This window comes from Heliangelus exortis, chromosome W, assembly GCF_036169615.1.
Source record: "Heliangelus exortis chromosome W, bHelExo1.hap1, whole genome shotgun sequence".
In the NCBI taxonomy this organism is placed as follows: Eukaryota; Metazoa; Chordata; class Aves; order Apodiformes; family Trochilidae; genus Heliangelus; species Heliangelus exortis.
Genome location: NC_092453.1, coordinates 5,079,939 through 5,096,578, shown reverse-complemented (window position 1 = coordinate 5,096,578; position 16,640 = coordinate 5,079,939). Strand labels below are relative to the sequence as shown.

General features: G+C 45.6%; 1 protein-coding gene across 1 annotated transcript in view; it reads right to left on the bottom strand.

Moving 5' to 3' along the window:
* LOC139789208 (zinc finger protein 462-like) overlaps positions 1-477 on the bottom strand; it is a 112,868-nt gene extending 112,391 nt beyond the window's left edge. Inside the window, exon 1 of the mRNA XM_071729719.1 lies at positions 258-477. Within this exon, the coding sequence (XP_071585820.1) occupies positions 258-477 (220 nt within the window). The remainder of the gene's footprint in view (positions 1-257) is intronic.
* Between the last annotated feature and the right edge of the window lie 16,163 nt (positions 478-16,640).

Genomic DNA, 16,640 nt, shown 5'->3' with positions numbered 1-16,640 from the left:
CTAATACAGTTCAAAACTCTCCTAGAGCTCATGGCGGTGTAAAGCAAAAAAAAAAAAAATATGAAAAAGAATGTGAAAAATAGCAAAATTAACAAATCCACGTTTGCCTTTACAGAAAAAAAATGGCTGTAACTAAACACCATTCAATCACTATCAAAGTGATAAAGATAAGTTATTAAAAATCACACTGAAACATAGCAATTAAAATGCACTGAAAAAAGTCATGTGTGAGATAGGGGCTTAGGGTTGAGGTTTACCTGCTATTTCATCTGCAATTGTAAATTCATCCTTTACAGAAGAAAATTCAGTCTCAGTCTGGTTGTTAACAGTCATGGAGGCAGACCTCGGCTGACTAGGGTTTTCCTCAGATACATCTGCTGGTTGCAGAAAAGCAGTATGAACATCTTGAATGTGAGCTTTTAGGTCTTCATAGGACTGAGCTTGGAAATCACAGCCATCACACTGCAACACCTCCATAGTTCAAAAATGATCTTTTGCATTAGAAAATTCTGCAAGAAAAGGAAATGAGAAGGAAAGAAGCAGAGGTTTGTTTTGGTTGTCTCTGGTTGGTTTGGGGAGTATTTTTGTTTCATTTTTACAGAAATTCCATTCAGTGAATTATGACAATATATTGACACCAAGCTTCCTATCATATGACTTAATGACTTCCGGAAATTCCATAATTACTGCAGCCTAAAACTCAACATGTAAGAGACATCGAGGCAATTTTGATTCAAATAAAGCATTATCTAGGTAATTTGCAAGTTGCTGTTATCGATACTATTCAACTTTCTGGCAAATGAAATAACTACTGTTTCAATGGACTTCGTCTTGGACTTTGTCAATGGACTTTGGCAAAGCCTTTGGTGCCGTCTCCTATAGCATTCTCCTGCAAAAGCTGTCAGCCCACAGCTTACACAGGAGCACTCTGTGCTGGGTTGGGAACTGGTTGGAGGGCTGGGCCCAGAGAGTGGTGGTGAAGGGTGCTTCATCCAATTGGTGGCCGGTCACTAGTGGTGTCCCCCAGGGATCAGTGCTCAGCCCAATTCTGTTTAATATCTTCATGGATGATTTAGATGAGGGGATTGAGTCCACAATTAGCAAATTCGCAGACAACACTAAGTTGGGGGGGAGTGTCAATCAACTGGAAGGCAGGAGGGCTCTGCAGAGGGACCTGGACAGACTGGAGAGTTGGGCCAATTCCAATGGGAAGAAGTTTGGCTAAGGCCAAGTGCCAGGTCCTGCACTTTGGCCACAACAACCCCATGCAGCGCTATAGGCTAGGCAAAGAGTGGCTGGAGAGCAGCCAGGCAGAAAGGGACCTGGAAGTTTGGATTGACAGGAAGCTGAACATGAGCCAGCAGTGTGCCCAGGTGGCCAAGAAGGCCAATGGCATCCTGGCCTGTATCAGGAACAGTGTGGCCAACAGGTTCAGGGAAGTGATTTTTCCCCTGTACTCAGCACTGGTGAGGCCACACCTTGAGTACTGTGTCAGTTCTGGGCCCCTCAGTTCAGGAAGGATATTGAGATGCTGGAGCAGGTCCAGAGAAGAGCAACAAGGCTGGTGAAGGGACTTCAGCACAAGTCCTATGAGGAACGGCTGAGGGAACTAGGGTTGTTTAGTCTGGAGAAGGCTCAGGGGAGACCTCATCACTCTCTACAGCTGCCTGAAAGGAGGTTGGAGCCAGGTGGGGGTTGGTCTCTTCTCCCAGGCAGCTATTAGTAAGACAAGATGGCATGGTCCCCTCTTAAGGGGAGGTTTAGGTTAGATATTAGGAAAAATTCTTTACAGAGAGGGTGATCAGGCATTGAAATGGGCTGCTCAGGGAGGTGTTGGATTCTCCGTCCCTGGACATTTTTAAAAAGTGGCACTCAGTGGTCTATTAACCACAGTGGTAGTGGATTAAGGGTTGGACTTGATCTCAGAGGTCCTTTCCAACCTGTCTGATTCTGTGATTCTGTGTGTATTTCTGTCCTCTAGGCTTTTCCATTATTCAGGAGAGAGCTGTTGTTAGTAAGTTTGTCTCATTCAGAGACTATCAGCTATAAGCTAGAACAACCACATTGCTCCCAAACATTCATGCACTGAAACTTACAAAACAGATGACAGTGGTTTCTGCTTCTATAAGACCCACTCTAACCTTCTTGGAAGCTGAAAAACTCCTGCCAGTTTTACTACCAGGGATTAAGAAAACCCTTAAAATGGAAACCCTTGTCTTTTAAAAATCCTAGACTTCCATACTTTAGTGGAAAACAAGTATAATTGAAAAGTGAGATTTAAATATGCATCCAGAATAGAATGCTGTGCATTGGAATTAATTCAACCAAAGACCAAGAACATTTCCACTCTTTGTTTTAACTCCAAGAGTTCCATTATGATCTGTCATCACAGGAGGTTGGGGTCAGCACATAAACATTTCTTTCTGTCCCTCCTTATTTCTTACTCATCTTCCTCATCCTTGCTTCTTACTGCTCTGCTCAAGTGTGGGTTCCAGTGTGGGTTCCACCATGGGCCACAGATCCTTTTGAAGGTGTCACCGCTCCCATATGAAGCACCTCCTTCCAAGAGTGTGCTTTCTGTCCCTAATGGCAACAGCCCTTTCTTAATTATGTTTGAGTTGAGGCTCGATATGTTCCTCTGAGTTTAGCTCTCAGTGGGTTCTTTCCATTTGTTTCAGAACTGGCTAGAACTGGATGTTCATGGCCTCCTCCCACACTGCATCCCCTTGCTACCAAAACCCAGCCACTTATGCCCAATGTAAAATGCAATAACACTAGGGCACAAACAGAGGACACTGCATAAAATAATGTTTTGTCTTATAGCCTGCTAAAATAAACTTCTGGCAAGTCTATTTTTGGACAGCAAGAACACAGACACTATACGTTTAATCTACATGACTGTGCTCACTTCTGTATGTGTTCCACACCACCTCCAACTGTTGTTGAAAGAAAAGGGTTAACAGTCACAAAGACCAGGAGGTCTTTTGTAATGGAGGAGGAGGGTGAGAACAGCAGACCTGCTGTGGACCTAAACTAAGACAGCTACCTAAACAAAGACATCGGAGCCTAAATTTCTGCTTTCAAATGTAAAGTTAAAAGTGACAAATTACTATTCATTTACTTCACTAAAGTTTCTTCTTCATTCTTATTTTGTATATAAGACCTGGCTTATTTTTCAAAAGTTGTGCTAGCTTCTCAAATTATCAACTAGCACCCCTTTCTGTGCAAAACTGGATTGAAACAAATATCTCTGCTCTGTGCGTGGATTGGTTTTTGCACACAGGGTGAAGAACCCAGATTTGGGATAATAAAATAAACAACAACCAACAAACAAAAAAGGCATAAACGGTGCACCAGCTTTTTTTCATCTAGCAAAGCTGCAATGATTAAGATACTCAAGCTTTTATTTGCAAGCAACAGATCAAACACTGTGGAAGAGGTTACTCTCTGTTCTGGGACAAAACTACGGTAGTGAGTGAAGCCCCACTCCATGTCTCCTTAAGACATTAGACCTGAAAACAATTTTTTTTCCATGGAGCAAATGACATCTACATCCATTTTGCACTATCTGTTCCCCAAGCTTAGCCTTCTCTGTAGTAAAATGAGGCAACCAGGTGCCACTAATTGCCAGGTAGTGGGCATGAGCTTGTGTTAAGCCCACCTGTGCCTGATTAGGGCGGGCCCCTACTGCACATGAGCAGGATTAGGGGGCCAATAAAGCTCACTCCTGAGGAAGCTGCAGGGGAGGTTAGCCACTTTTGGAGCAATAGCACTGATTCAGGCTAGTCAGCCCTGAGAGCAATGGATTCAGAGCACTATTTGTGAGTTTCTGCTGAAACACCTGGTTGGACCTTGGAGCGCTGTCCCCTAAAAGAGGTTCGTCTTGCAACATCTGGTGGAGAATGCGGGCAGAGACCTCGATCTAGCCCGTGCTCAGACGAATCAGAAGAAAGGGAGCTAGTCTGGCGCAAACTAGCATTAGCAGAAAACCCAAGGAGTTGGGTAAGAAGATCCACTGCCTTTCCTTCTCTACCACTGATTGACCAAGAAAAAAAAAAGGGGAAAGATGGGATTGTCAGCAAGCATTCCTGTTAAGGAGAAGCTGGTGACACAGACGAAGGAGCAAGAACTCTCCTCCTCCCCGTCGTCTGCGGCTGCATGGGAACTTTGGCAGGAGGTCAGTGACCTGTTGGGAAGCCTCCATACTCAAGAAATGAATAAAAACATAACCGGATTAGACGGTACATGGGGAGTGGTGATCAATGCCCTAAAAGAAATAAAAGCCGAGGTGGAAGCTGCCATCACCGCCATTGCAGCACTCCCGCCAAAAGCTAGCATTGATACTACAGCACCACCACCAGAAGCAGGATCCGGTGTTGTCCCCACAGCACCTCCGCTACCCACCCCTCCTTCTGAGGGTGGAAAAACCCGGAAGGCGTTCTTAGGACTAAGGGACAACGGCCTTGCCATTAAGGGCATGACAGGAAAGTCGCACCATTCTATAGCCAAGTTTCTATCAGATATCGGGCCGGAGGAAGAAAAAGAAGCACCTGCTCCGAGCACCGAAAGAAACAAACAAAAGAATACGAAGATGCTGACAGCCCACGCCCCCAAGATGGGCGGCCCCAGCTGCTGCTTGAAACCACCCCTACTGCCACCTCCCAGCTCAGAAAAAGAGCATGGGAAAGAAGTGGCCACCCCACCAGCTGCACCCATCGGCCTGGAGGACAAAATAAAAGCCCTCCTGGAACAAACAAATCAGGCCGTGAAATCTTTAGAGAAAAGGATGACAGACATGGAACAACGCTCATCTTTCCATAAATATCGAGACCCTCCCACCCTCCCTGATGATGAGGAGGAGGACATTCCAACCGCGTTGTTATCAAGACAGAACAACCAAGGCATCAAAGGTGCTGATAAACCCTGACCTGGAAGATGGTCTGGTTTCATCCGCGATGCCATTCTCGAAGGGGATTGGGCCAGCACCATTGCTTGCCCTGTTCTGCACGATAACAACGGGCCGCCTCAATTTGAACAGCACAGTTGGAAAACCTTACAGCAATCCAAGAAGACCCTGAGAGAGGGAGGATTAAAATTGGAGAGTGGTCAGGCCGTCCTGGATTGGCTTTTCACTGCCGACACTAATTGCCCCCACGACTGCCGCAATCTGGCCAGGTACCTGCTCACCCCCTCCCAGCAGATTGTCTGGGCCAAAGAATGGGAGCGCCTGGCCCAAGGGGAAGCAAATCGTCCTCGAGCACCCGGGGATCCACTATCAGGGATAACCGCAGAGCAAAAGGAATCCATGTTCAAGCTACTGGCGTTTAAAAACGCAAATCCGAGAATGAATCATAGAATCATAGAATCTTAGAATCTTAGGGGTTGGAAGGGACCTCGAAAGATCATCTAGTCCAACCCCCCTGCCAGAGCAGGGCCACCTAGAGTACATTGCATAGGAACGTGTCCAGGCGGGTTTTGAATGTCTCCAGTGAAGGAGACTCCACAACCCCCCTAGGCAGCCTGTTCCAGGGCTCCGTCACCCTTACAGTAAAAAAATTTTTTCTGATATTCAACGACAATGAAGTCACTGTTCTCCACTTTAACAAAAACAGCTGACGTCTCGGAGATGCTAGAGGTAGCTGCCAGGGCCACCCAAACACAACAAAACCAAGGCATGGCCAGTGCCTTTGCCGCCGCCCTGGAACCCACTCAAAAGCTCCTCGCGGCAGTTGCGCAGAAACTAGACAGAAGGGAAAATTGATACAGAAGGAGAAATTGATCAAGAAAATCCACCCCTGTCTGTTTTCGATGTGGAGCCACAGGCCACTCAGCAAGAGCTTGCTCAGCCACAGTGTGGTGTGACCGATGCCAGAGAGACAACCACAACAACCTGGCATGCAGGTTTGCAAAAAACGGAAGGCGCAGCGTGCAAGGCCCCCGCGCCATGACACAAGTAGCCGGGCCAGCGCTTTACACCAGCTCCCCGCCCCAGCCACAAGGGGAAGCCTGGGCATCGATGTGCCCTCAGCAATAGACGTCACCCTCACGACAACATAGGTACACTGGATACCAACAGGAACATATGGACCAATATACCAAGAAGATAGCACGATTGGAGCCTTACTAATGGACCGTCCTTCCACTGGAGTTGCAGGACTTGTTGTGCTCCCAGGAGTTATAGATGCGGATTATACAGGGGAGATCATGGTTACTTGTTTTACATTAATGCCCCCCCTGATAATCAAAGCAGGAACCCGGCTAGCACAACTGGTCCTCCTCCCAAAAATGAATTTGGGAAAGAACGGCCCCGTGGCACGAGGCAGTCAAGGCTTTGGATCTTCTGGAAGCACTCTGGTAACCTTAGTGCAACAGATGAAGACAAGGCCCCATCATAATTGTCAAGTTGACCGCTGGAAAACAGGTCAAGACCCTTTCCATGATGATGGACACCGGGGCTGATGTTACCATAATCAACCTTAATGTGTGGCCTCGTCATTGGAAACTTATCACTGCCCACAATGCCGTCCAGGGAATAGGTGGTGGTTCCACCCCCCTTCAGGCCTTTAAACCTGTGCAGTTACAGTTTCCCGAAGGACAAGCGGTGACCGTACGTCCTTATGTGTTGCCGTTACCAGGACAACTTGGGGGGTTGGTTGGCAGGGAAGCCAACTAGGGGCTGTTCTCTCCATTCCTGAACCCATCCAACCCCCTCAACATTTTCAGTAAGGGCCACTGCAGAAGTGCCGCCAACTCCCAGACTGCAATGGAAGACAGACACCCCTGTCTGGGTGGAGCAGTGGCCCCTATCCAAAGAGCGGCTAGAAATCGCGAACCGTCTGGTAAAGGAGCAGCTGGACGCAGGACACATCCAGCTGTCTGTCAGTCCTTGGAACACACCCATCTTTGTAGTTCCAAAGAAGACAGGAAAATGGCGATTACTACATGATTTACGCAAGGTCAACAACCAGATGTGGCCGATGGGTGCCCTCCAACCCGGGCTGCCCCTACTTACAATGTTACCCAGAGGCTGGCACCTTCTGGTAATTGACCTTAAGGACTGCTTTTTCACTGTTCCCCTACATCCTGAAGACACGGCTCGCTTCACCTTCACCATCCCATCGATCAACAAAAGCGAACCTGCGAAGCGATACGAATGGGTAGTGTTGCCCCAAGGGATGAGAAATTCCCCAACGATATACCAAATGTATGTGGCATGGGCACTCTCGCCGATCCGAAAAGAAATGCCGGACACACTAATCTACCACTATATGGATGACATACTGCTTTGCCAGAAAGCCCCATTCCCCGACAACATTAGTCAGATATTGACCGATCAACTGAAGACAAAAGGATTAATTGTAGCTCCTGAGAAAGTGCAAACACAATCACCCTGGAGCTACTTAGGGTGGCAAGTCACTCACGCCATGGTGAGACCGCAAAAACTAGAAGTGATCAACTCGATCAAAACATTGAATGACGCCCAAAAGCTAGTGGGCGAGCTTCAAGGAGTTCGACCCATTATAGGTCTCACCAACGCGGATATCCACCCATTTTTGTCACTATTACGGGTCACGCAACCAGGTGCGTTAGTGGACTGGACCGATAACCATACCAATGCATTAAAACGGGTCGTCCACAAACTGGCAACCGGCTTTGCAGATCGTCAAGATGCCACCCAAGCCATTGGAGTCTGGGTATGCAACCACCCTTCATTCCTATTCGCACTGTTGTTGCAGGATTTCAATTGGCAAAGGGAAAATGGGGAACACCACCATGACACCCGTGACCAAAACCACAACCAAAGCTCTCCAAAATCAGACTCGATAGCCATCCTGGAATGGTTATTTCCACCCCACACGGCCCAGAAAGGTATCTGGCAACGAACCGCAATAATGGCATTCCTGATACGAAAGGGACGACAACGTTGCCTTGAAGTAGATGGTCGAGAGCCAGGATGGATCAGCATCCCTATCAAAACAATTGATTTTGATTGGTTGCTGCAACGCTCTATACCACTACAACTCACCTTGTTCGAATACTCTGGAGATATCCGTCATGGACCCAAAACACAAGCGCCTACAGACCATCAGCCAGTTCCATTGGATAGAACGACCAGTTGGTTCAGAGCGTCCAGTGCCTGGTATCACCGTGTTCACTGATGCCAGAAAAAGATCGAAAACGGCCACCTGCGTATGGCAGGATAAGGGACAGTGGAAGCAACATTTGATTCCGGGCACCGACAAAGACAACCTGCAGACTCTGGAACTACTGGCTATCATTTGGGCCTTAACACAATGGCGACGTGTCCCCCTTAACATCGTCTCCGACTCACAATATGCGGTAGGAGTGGCGAACCGTATCAAGGATGCTCTTGTCAAGCCAGTACACAACCAACGGCTACTGGAACTCTTCCTCACATTACAGCGTGTGCTGAAAATTTGCACACAGCCGTGCTGTATTCTTCACATCCGTAGCCATAAAACATCATTAGGCCTAGGGGAAGGAAATGCAAAGGCTGACTCCCTGGTCAGCCTAGGAATGCAGGGTCCCGTAAGCCAGTTCACGAAGGCTCAAAACAGCCATTCCTTGTTCCACCAAAATGCCAGGGCATTGAAGCGCATGTTTGCAATTCCATGGGAAGATGCAAAAGGGATTGTTAAAGTATGCCCTCAGTGCGCACAATTTGGCCCTGCCCTAGGAGTGGGAGTCAATCCACGCTGGCTGCAAGCAGGAGAGATCTGGCAGATGGATGTCACCCACGTTCCAGAATTCGGACAACTCAAGTATGTCCACGTGACCATAGACACGTTTTCAGGCATGCTTTGGGCGACAGCTCAGACAGGGGAGAAGGGTTTACATGTGGTCTGTCACCTGACCAATTGCTTTGCTGTTATGGGGGTTCCTCAAGTAGTAAAAACTGACAATGCGCCTGCTTATATAGGCGGAAAGGTCAAGCAGTTTCTTGCTACTTGGGGAGTAAAACACATTACAGGGATCCCTCATTCATCTACAGGCCAGGCAATAGTGGAAAGAGCTAATCGCACCCTGAAGACATATTTACAAAAGCAAAAAGACAGCAAAGACATGGACCCACAGATGCGGCTTAGCAAAGTGCTTTTTACACTGAACTTTATTAGTCTAAGCCGCGATTCCCAACAACCCGCCGAGTTACTCCATTACTTGTCCCAGAAAATCAACCGCATGCCGGAAGTCCAAATTAATTACAAGGATCCATCTACAGGTCAGTGGGTAGGGCCCAAGCTGCTACTGTTTACTGGAAGAGGTTATAGCTGTGTCTCCACAGGCTCCGGACCTCTTTGGGTACCCAGTAAATGGACACGCCCTGCCGCGACCAGATCATTAATGGACAACGATGTATCATCCAGCAGCTCAAACTGAACAACCTTGCTGAATTTGCGTGTTTCGACATTGTATACTTTTGAACTTCATATATTTTTTGTCTTCCTCTAAAACAAAACAAAACAAAAACCAAAAAAAAAAAACCAAAAAAACCCAAGAAAAAAGGGAGGAATTGTCATTTTTGTTGTATTTGTGTTTATTATGTATTTATTACAATTTTCACGGTAGTTCTTCACAAAAAAAAAAAAAAAAAAAAAAAAAAAAAGGGGGGGGGGGAGGAATGTAGTGAAATGAGGCAACCAGGTGCCACTAATTGCCAGGTAGTGGGCATGAGCTTGTGTTAAGCCCACCTGTGCCTGATTAGGGTGGGCCCCTACTGCACATGAGCAGGATTAGGGGGCCAATAAAGCTCACTCCTGAGGAAGCTGCAGGGGAGGCTAGTCACTTTTTGAGCAATAGCACTGATCCAGGCTAGTCAACCCTGAGGGAAATAGAGCACTATTTGTGAGTTTCTGCTGGAACACCTGGTTGGACCTTGGAGCGCCTGTGCCCTAAAAGACGTTCGTCTTGCTACACTTCTCATCTCAACCAAACAAGCCGCAACTCTGCTGAATGTGCTTATCACACTTTCAAGAGGTATGAGCCCCTGTGACACTGAAGCTTTATGTTGCCTTGCTACTCAGCTTTGGGAGCAGCCATTCTAGCTCAGACAGCTGCACATAAACAAGCCTTAGGCATCAATCTTTAACCATATCCTGATAACAAAATGAACAGCTGGTTCTGCAAGGTAAAGAGTGGAGTCGTCTGTAAATATTCACAAACCCCCAAAGACCATCGACTCAAAACAGCATACACAACTAGTATGAGAATGTGTAAATGATTTCTAGGAATTAATCTGCCTAACTCTGCCTTTTTCTGTGGAATGTAATGAATATGCATGCTTTTGTACTATATAATTAAGGCATGCAGACTAGGAAGAACTATCTCCTGTGCATCCAGTGCTGCAATAAAGAAAGCCTGTCTTCTAAAACTTAGAAACAAATGTTAGAGGGTTCTTTCAGCAACCAAATTTTACGGTATCAGCACAACAAGGCCTCGCTTATCTCTCAGATTAATCTGGAGTATACTTTTTTTCCCCTTAGATGATACAAAAAACCAAGCCAAAGCAAAACAAGACCACCATCATCTAAGAACAGGACTCCCTCTCTTTTGTAGGATTTAACTTTACACACACAAATAGTGTTTGTTTTCATGTGCTGTTCAAACAGCACCTTCCTGAACAATCATTTGCAAAAGATTTCCAAAAGTTCTTTTAACTCATGAATGATAAATGTGTTTATTGTGTTTCTGGAATCAGTCTTATACAGTTCTATGGACTTGATAAAAACATAAGTAACCTCCCAGCAAGAGGACAGGTAAGCAGAAAAGAAGACCTCCTCCAGGCTGTCTTGTCCTCCTCCCTTGGGAGTCATCTTTCTTCAAACAGAAGACACCCTGCTCACCCACCAGATTCCAAAGTCTAATGACCTTTGTTAGTCACCAGCCTGCAAACCCCAGAAGCAGATACACCCCTTTCAACACAAAGGTGTAACCATGCCTTTGGAAAGATTTTCTTTGAAAGCTGCATTAAGTAGAAGAGGGAGAATAATCTCTCCTCTTAGGACCCTTTAGAAACAACACAAAAACCTTTCTGTGTGTCTTAAAGAAAACTTCAGGCTAATAAAAAAAAATAATAATCAGAAGGAGGGAGGGAAAAAAAGAAATTGAGGTTTTTAAAGGTATAAACATAATTGATTCAGCCTGGCACATTAATAAGTAAAACCCAACACCCATGGCTAGTGTATGCTGTTTACATTATTTAATATTCTGACACTGTCAGACAACAGACAGCAACCTTGAGGATAACTTCAGGAAAAACTCTAACCCTTCTACAAAGTAAAATAAACAGTTGAGAGATCAGTAATAGGTACTGATTATCAAAATGAACCTTTCTAATGAAACAAAGAAAATCACATCAACAGCACTTTGTCACTGTTAAATCAGTATTCTTTATTAAAGTGATGGATGCATGGAGGATAATTCCAACCTAACATGCATGACAAGCTGTCTGAACACAGAGGTTATATACAGGTTATATATAGTTTTCCAGGAACTTATTAGCATTTGCAATTGTCCTTACACATACGAACTTGAGCCCCTCGGTGGTGGCTGGGGGGATTGGGGGTCTTCTGGTGTTCTTCAGTAGTCTTCATCACTGTGTCCGGTAGTTGAATTCAGTCTTTACACATGCTCAGTCCATCCTTTGTCTTATCCTTATCATCCTCATCTACATGAAACCAGCCTGTTCTGGTATAGCTTCCTTTATCAGTCCCACTCCAAGGGATGGTGCCCCAAGTCTGCCTCCTTATCTATCTACTACACATCTTTAGCAACTACAAAAGGATTTTGAAAGTCCATCTCATTCTTTCACCCTATAAAGGAAAGAGTCACAAATCCTGGGTATCACTAATGAGTTCTAGCTTTAATGTCACACCAATCTCTTCCACAAAAGCACCACAGATTCATAGAAGAGGTTAATCTTAAGATGCTCTTTAGAGCAACAAATATTAGGTACAGCTGAATAGTTTTCAATTTCATGTTTTTACCAAGCACCATGTTGAATTCAGGATGAAGCATTTTGTAAGGAATTCTACTTTTAATATTTGCACATTTTTCTGTAACATTCAGATATTGCTCCAAAGAGAAAAATATAAACTCTTAGTTTGAGCTACACTATCAAAAGAAACTGTCACTTGCACCTTTCTCACTTTCTTTTTTCTCCCCTTCTTTTTGTCCATGTAGAACTGAGAATGGTGTCATATTTTCAGATGTTAATATCTGAATTAGGTTTTCTGCCTGCCAAGGAGCCTGCATCCAAAATATTGTGGAAAGGCTGTCAAAGCTCATTCAGCCCTCTGACTACTAATCCCTCTTGTTCTTCCCTATGGACACCAATGATACTGCTAGGGGCAACCTGGAGATTATCAGAAGTGACTACAGAGCTCTGGGGACAGTATTTAAAGGCATGGGGACCCTGGTGTTCTCCACAATCCTGATGCCGAGGGGAAAGGGTGTGAGAAGGGAGGCACTGATAATGCATGCCAATGGCTGCAGAATTGGTGTTGGCAACAGGGTTTGGGGTTCTATGTTCATGGGGCCCTGTTTGCAGAACAATGTCTGCTTGGGAGAGATGAGATTTGCCTCATTGAGCAGGGTAAAGCTATTTTTGTCAAGAAAAAATAGCTCCTGACCACATAAGGAGGGCTTTAAACTAAGAATGATGGGAAAAGGAGAGAGCAACAAGCAGCCCTGTGAGGGAGTGATGGACAAGGTCCACAAGCAAAGAGCCTTGGGTGATGTGACAGGAATGGGACACAAAATCAACAAAATGGGTCTTAAATGGGATTACCTTCTGCCATTGCATGTAAGAGAGGAAGTGCCTACAAAACACTAATAGAGAAGTCCCTTGAACCCTTTCTAGGAAGTCAACATGCCTTTCTGAAGTGCCGGTTCACTAGTGTATGCAGTATAGAGGATAAACACGATGAATTAGAGATCTGTGTGAAGTTGCAGGTTTATGATCTTGTTGGGATTATGGAGAATTGGTGGGATGGTTCCCATGACTGGAGTATTGCAATGGAGGGATAAAAGCTCTTTAGGAAGTACAGGCTGGGAAGACATGGAGGGGGAGTTGCCCTTTATGTGAGAGAGCATCCGAAGTGCATGGAGCTCTGCCTGGAGATGGATGAGGAGACAACTGAGAGTTTATAGGTTAGGATTAAGAAAGGTAAGGGTGAAATTATAGAATTATAGATTAATTTATGTTGGAAAAGACCTTGAAGATCATTGAGTCCAACTGCTAAACCTAACACTGCCAAGTGCACTGTTAAAACATGTCCTAAGAGCCACATCTACATGTCTTTTAAATACTCCAGGGATGGCAATTCAACCACTTCCCTGGGCAGCCTGTTCCAATGCTTGACAACCTTTTCAGTGAAGAAGTTTCTCTTAATATCCAATCTAAACCTCCCTGGCACAACTTGAGGATGCTTTCTCTTGTCCTATCACTTGTTACCTGGGAAAAGAGACCAACCCCCACCTGTAGTGACATGAGGCAACCAGGTGCCAATAATTGCCAGGTAGTGGGCTTGACCTCATGTTAAGCCCACCTGTGCCTAATTAGGGCAGGCCCCTACTGTGCATGAGCAGGATTAGGGGGCCAATAAAAAGCTCACACCTGGGGAAGCCAGGGGGCTGGTTTAGCTGCTTTTTACTGCTTCTGAGGGCACCGCGGTAACCTGATTGCGGCACTGGAGCTTTGTCTCAGCACCGCACTAACTTGGTTGCGCCACTAGAGCTCTTCACCAGTAGGGTGAGGCTCGAACCCGCGGCCCCAGCATTGCTTGGGTTTGCTGTATGAGCGCGCTAGCTGGCTGCGCCACTCAGGTGTGAGCTTTTTATTGGCTCCCCTAATCCTGCTCATGCGCAGTAGGGGCCTGCCCTAATTAGGCACAGGTGGGCTTAACATGAGGTCAAGCCCACTACCTGGCAATTATTGGCACCTGGTTGCCTCATGTCACTACACCCACCTCGCTACAACATCCTTCCAGGCAGCTGTAGAGAGCAATAAGGTGTCCCCTCAGCCTTTTTTTCTCAAGACTAAACAACCCCACCCAGTTCCCTTAGCTACTCCTCATAAGATTTGTTCTCTAGGCTCTTCACCAGCTTCGTTGCCCTCCTTTGGACATGCTCCAGCACCTCAATGTCTTTCTTGTAGTGATGATGTTGGCTGTAGTGATGATAGTTAGTTTTTGGGAAAATAACATAAAAGAGAACAAAGGGATGCACAGAATAAAATCAGAGTTTACAGAGCACTGAAACAGCAAGAATTAGAGAAAAACATGTCTCAGGTAGTCAACAACCCGTCTTTGAGACATAAGCCTGCATGACAGAAGCAAAGGATGGAAAAAAGTACTTCCCACAACATATCTTGGTTATAGCCTTAAGCACTAGTTAGAAAACACTTGACTAATTGGACTCACCCTATTAACATCTCATCAGTATATTAATGTACTATTAGCACACTAAAAAATACTAAAAGCCCCCTACCCTTTGAGCATGCAAAGGTAAATCTTTAAGCACTGTCACTTTAAATGGAAACGAACTAGTTAACCAATCACATACCCGAGTGACAGAATATAATTAGAGATTAAGTGATTTTACATGTTTCTTTGTATGAAAGTAACACATTTGTTTTGGGAAGATGAGCTAGCTTTGTGAAATACCATCCATCTGCACAGAACTGGAGATTAAAGCAAATATCCTTATGTGTGGATTGGCTTCTTGGACACTGGGTGAGGGACCCTGCTTTGGGGACAACAGTGAGTGACCCAAAACTGAAAACAGTATTGATCACATCCCTAGTCCTGCTGGACACACTATTTCTGATTCAAACTGGGATGCTGTTGGTCTTCTTGGCCACCTGGACACACTGCCTGCTAATATTCAGTTGATTGTTGACCAACACCCCCAGGTCCTTTTCTGCCAGGCAGCTTTCCAGCTGCATCCTGGCTTGTGTCAGCAATAGTGTGGCCAGGAGGACTAAGGTAGGGATTGTACTTGGCACTGGTGAGGCCGCGTCTCAAGTAGTGTTTTCAGTTTTGGGCCTCCCCGCTACAAGACAGTCATTGAGGTGCTGGAGCAAGTCCACAGAAGGGCAGCAAAGCTGGTGAAGGGCCTGGAGAACAGGTCTTACAAGGAACATCTGAGGGAATTGGGATGGTTCAGTCTGAAAAAAGGAGGCAAAGGGGAGAACTCTCTACAACTACCTGTAAGAAGGCTGTAGAGAGGTGGGGCTTACTCTCTTCTTCCTGGTAAGAAGCAACAAGTCAAGATGAAATGGTCTCAAGTTGAACCAGGGGAGGTTTAGATTAGATATTAGAAGAAATTTCTTCACAGAAAGGGTTATTAAATGCTGGAATAGGCTTCCCAGGGAGGTGGCTGAATCACCACCCCTGCAGGATTTTAAAAGACATATAGATGTGGTTCTTAGGAGCACCAGACTTGGTAGAGTCAGGTAAATATTTGGTAGAGTTAGGTTACAGTTGGACTCGATGATCTTAAAGGTCTTTTCCAACCTGTGATTCTGTGATAAGGCCCTGGAGAGAAGAGGGGTCCAAGAAAGCTGGTTAATAATTGAGGATCCCCTCCTTCAAGCTCAAGAGCGCTCCATACCAAGGAGTAGGAAGTCAAGCAAAAATTCTAGAAAGCCTGCATGGATGAAGAAGGAGATCCTGGACAAACTCAAACACAATAAGGAAGCATACAGAAGGTAGAAGCAAGAATAAGTAAACAGAAACACTATCTGAACATCCAAGGACAAAGTTAAGAAAGCTAAAATTCAAATCTAATCTAATCTGTCCAGGGATGTCAAAGACAACAGGAAGGGTTTCTTTAAGAACAGATGTTACAAAAGTCTAGGGAAATTGTCGGCACCTTATTGAATGAGACAGGGGGCTGCTGGCACAGGATATAGAAAAAAGCTGAGGTACCAAATGCTTTCTTTGCCTCAGACTTTACTAGGCAAGACCAACTTTCAGGAATTCCAGGTCCCAGAGACCAGGAGGAAAATGTGGAGAAAGATGTACCATTGGTAGACGAGAATCAGGTCAGACAATACTTAAGCAAACTGGACATAGATAAGTCCATGGGCCCTGATGGGATGCACTCATGAGTTTCTGAGGGGGCAGTCTGATGTCATTGCAAGACCACTTTCAATAGTATTTGATCAATCATAGTGATTAAGAGAAGTGCCTCACCTTGACTCCTGGGAAGGTGATGGAGCAGCTATTCTGGAAACCATTTCCAGGCACATCAAGCACAAGAATGTGATAAGGAGTAGGTAGCATGGATTCACCAATGGGGAAGTTATGCTCAACCAACTGGATAAACTTCTACTGTGAAGGGACTTGCGCAGTAAATTAACGTCCCCGCCTCCCTTCTTCCCTGGCATAGTCAGGAGTGGATATTGTTGACCTGGACTTCAGGAAGGCCTTTGACACTGTCTCCCATAAGATCCTCATTGAGAAGATAAGTATGGGCTGGATGAGGAGACAGTGAGGGGGACTGAAAACTGGCTAAACAGCCAGGCCCAGAGGGTGCTGATCAGTGGCATGAAGTCTAGTTGGAAGCCAGTCACTAGCAGTGTACCCCAGGAGTCAATACTGGGTCCAGTCCTGTTC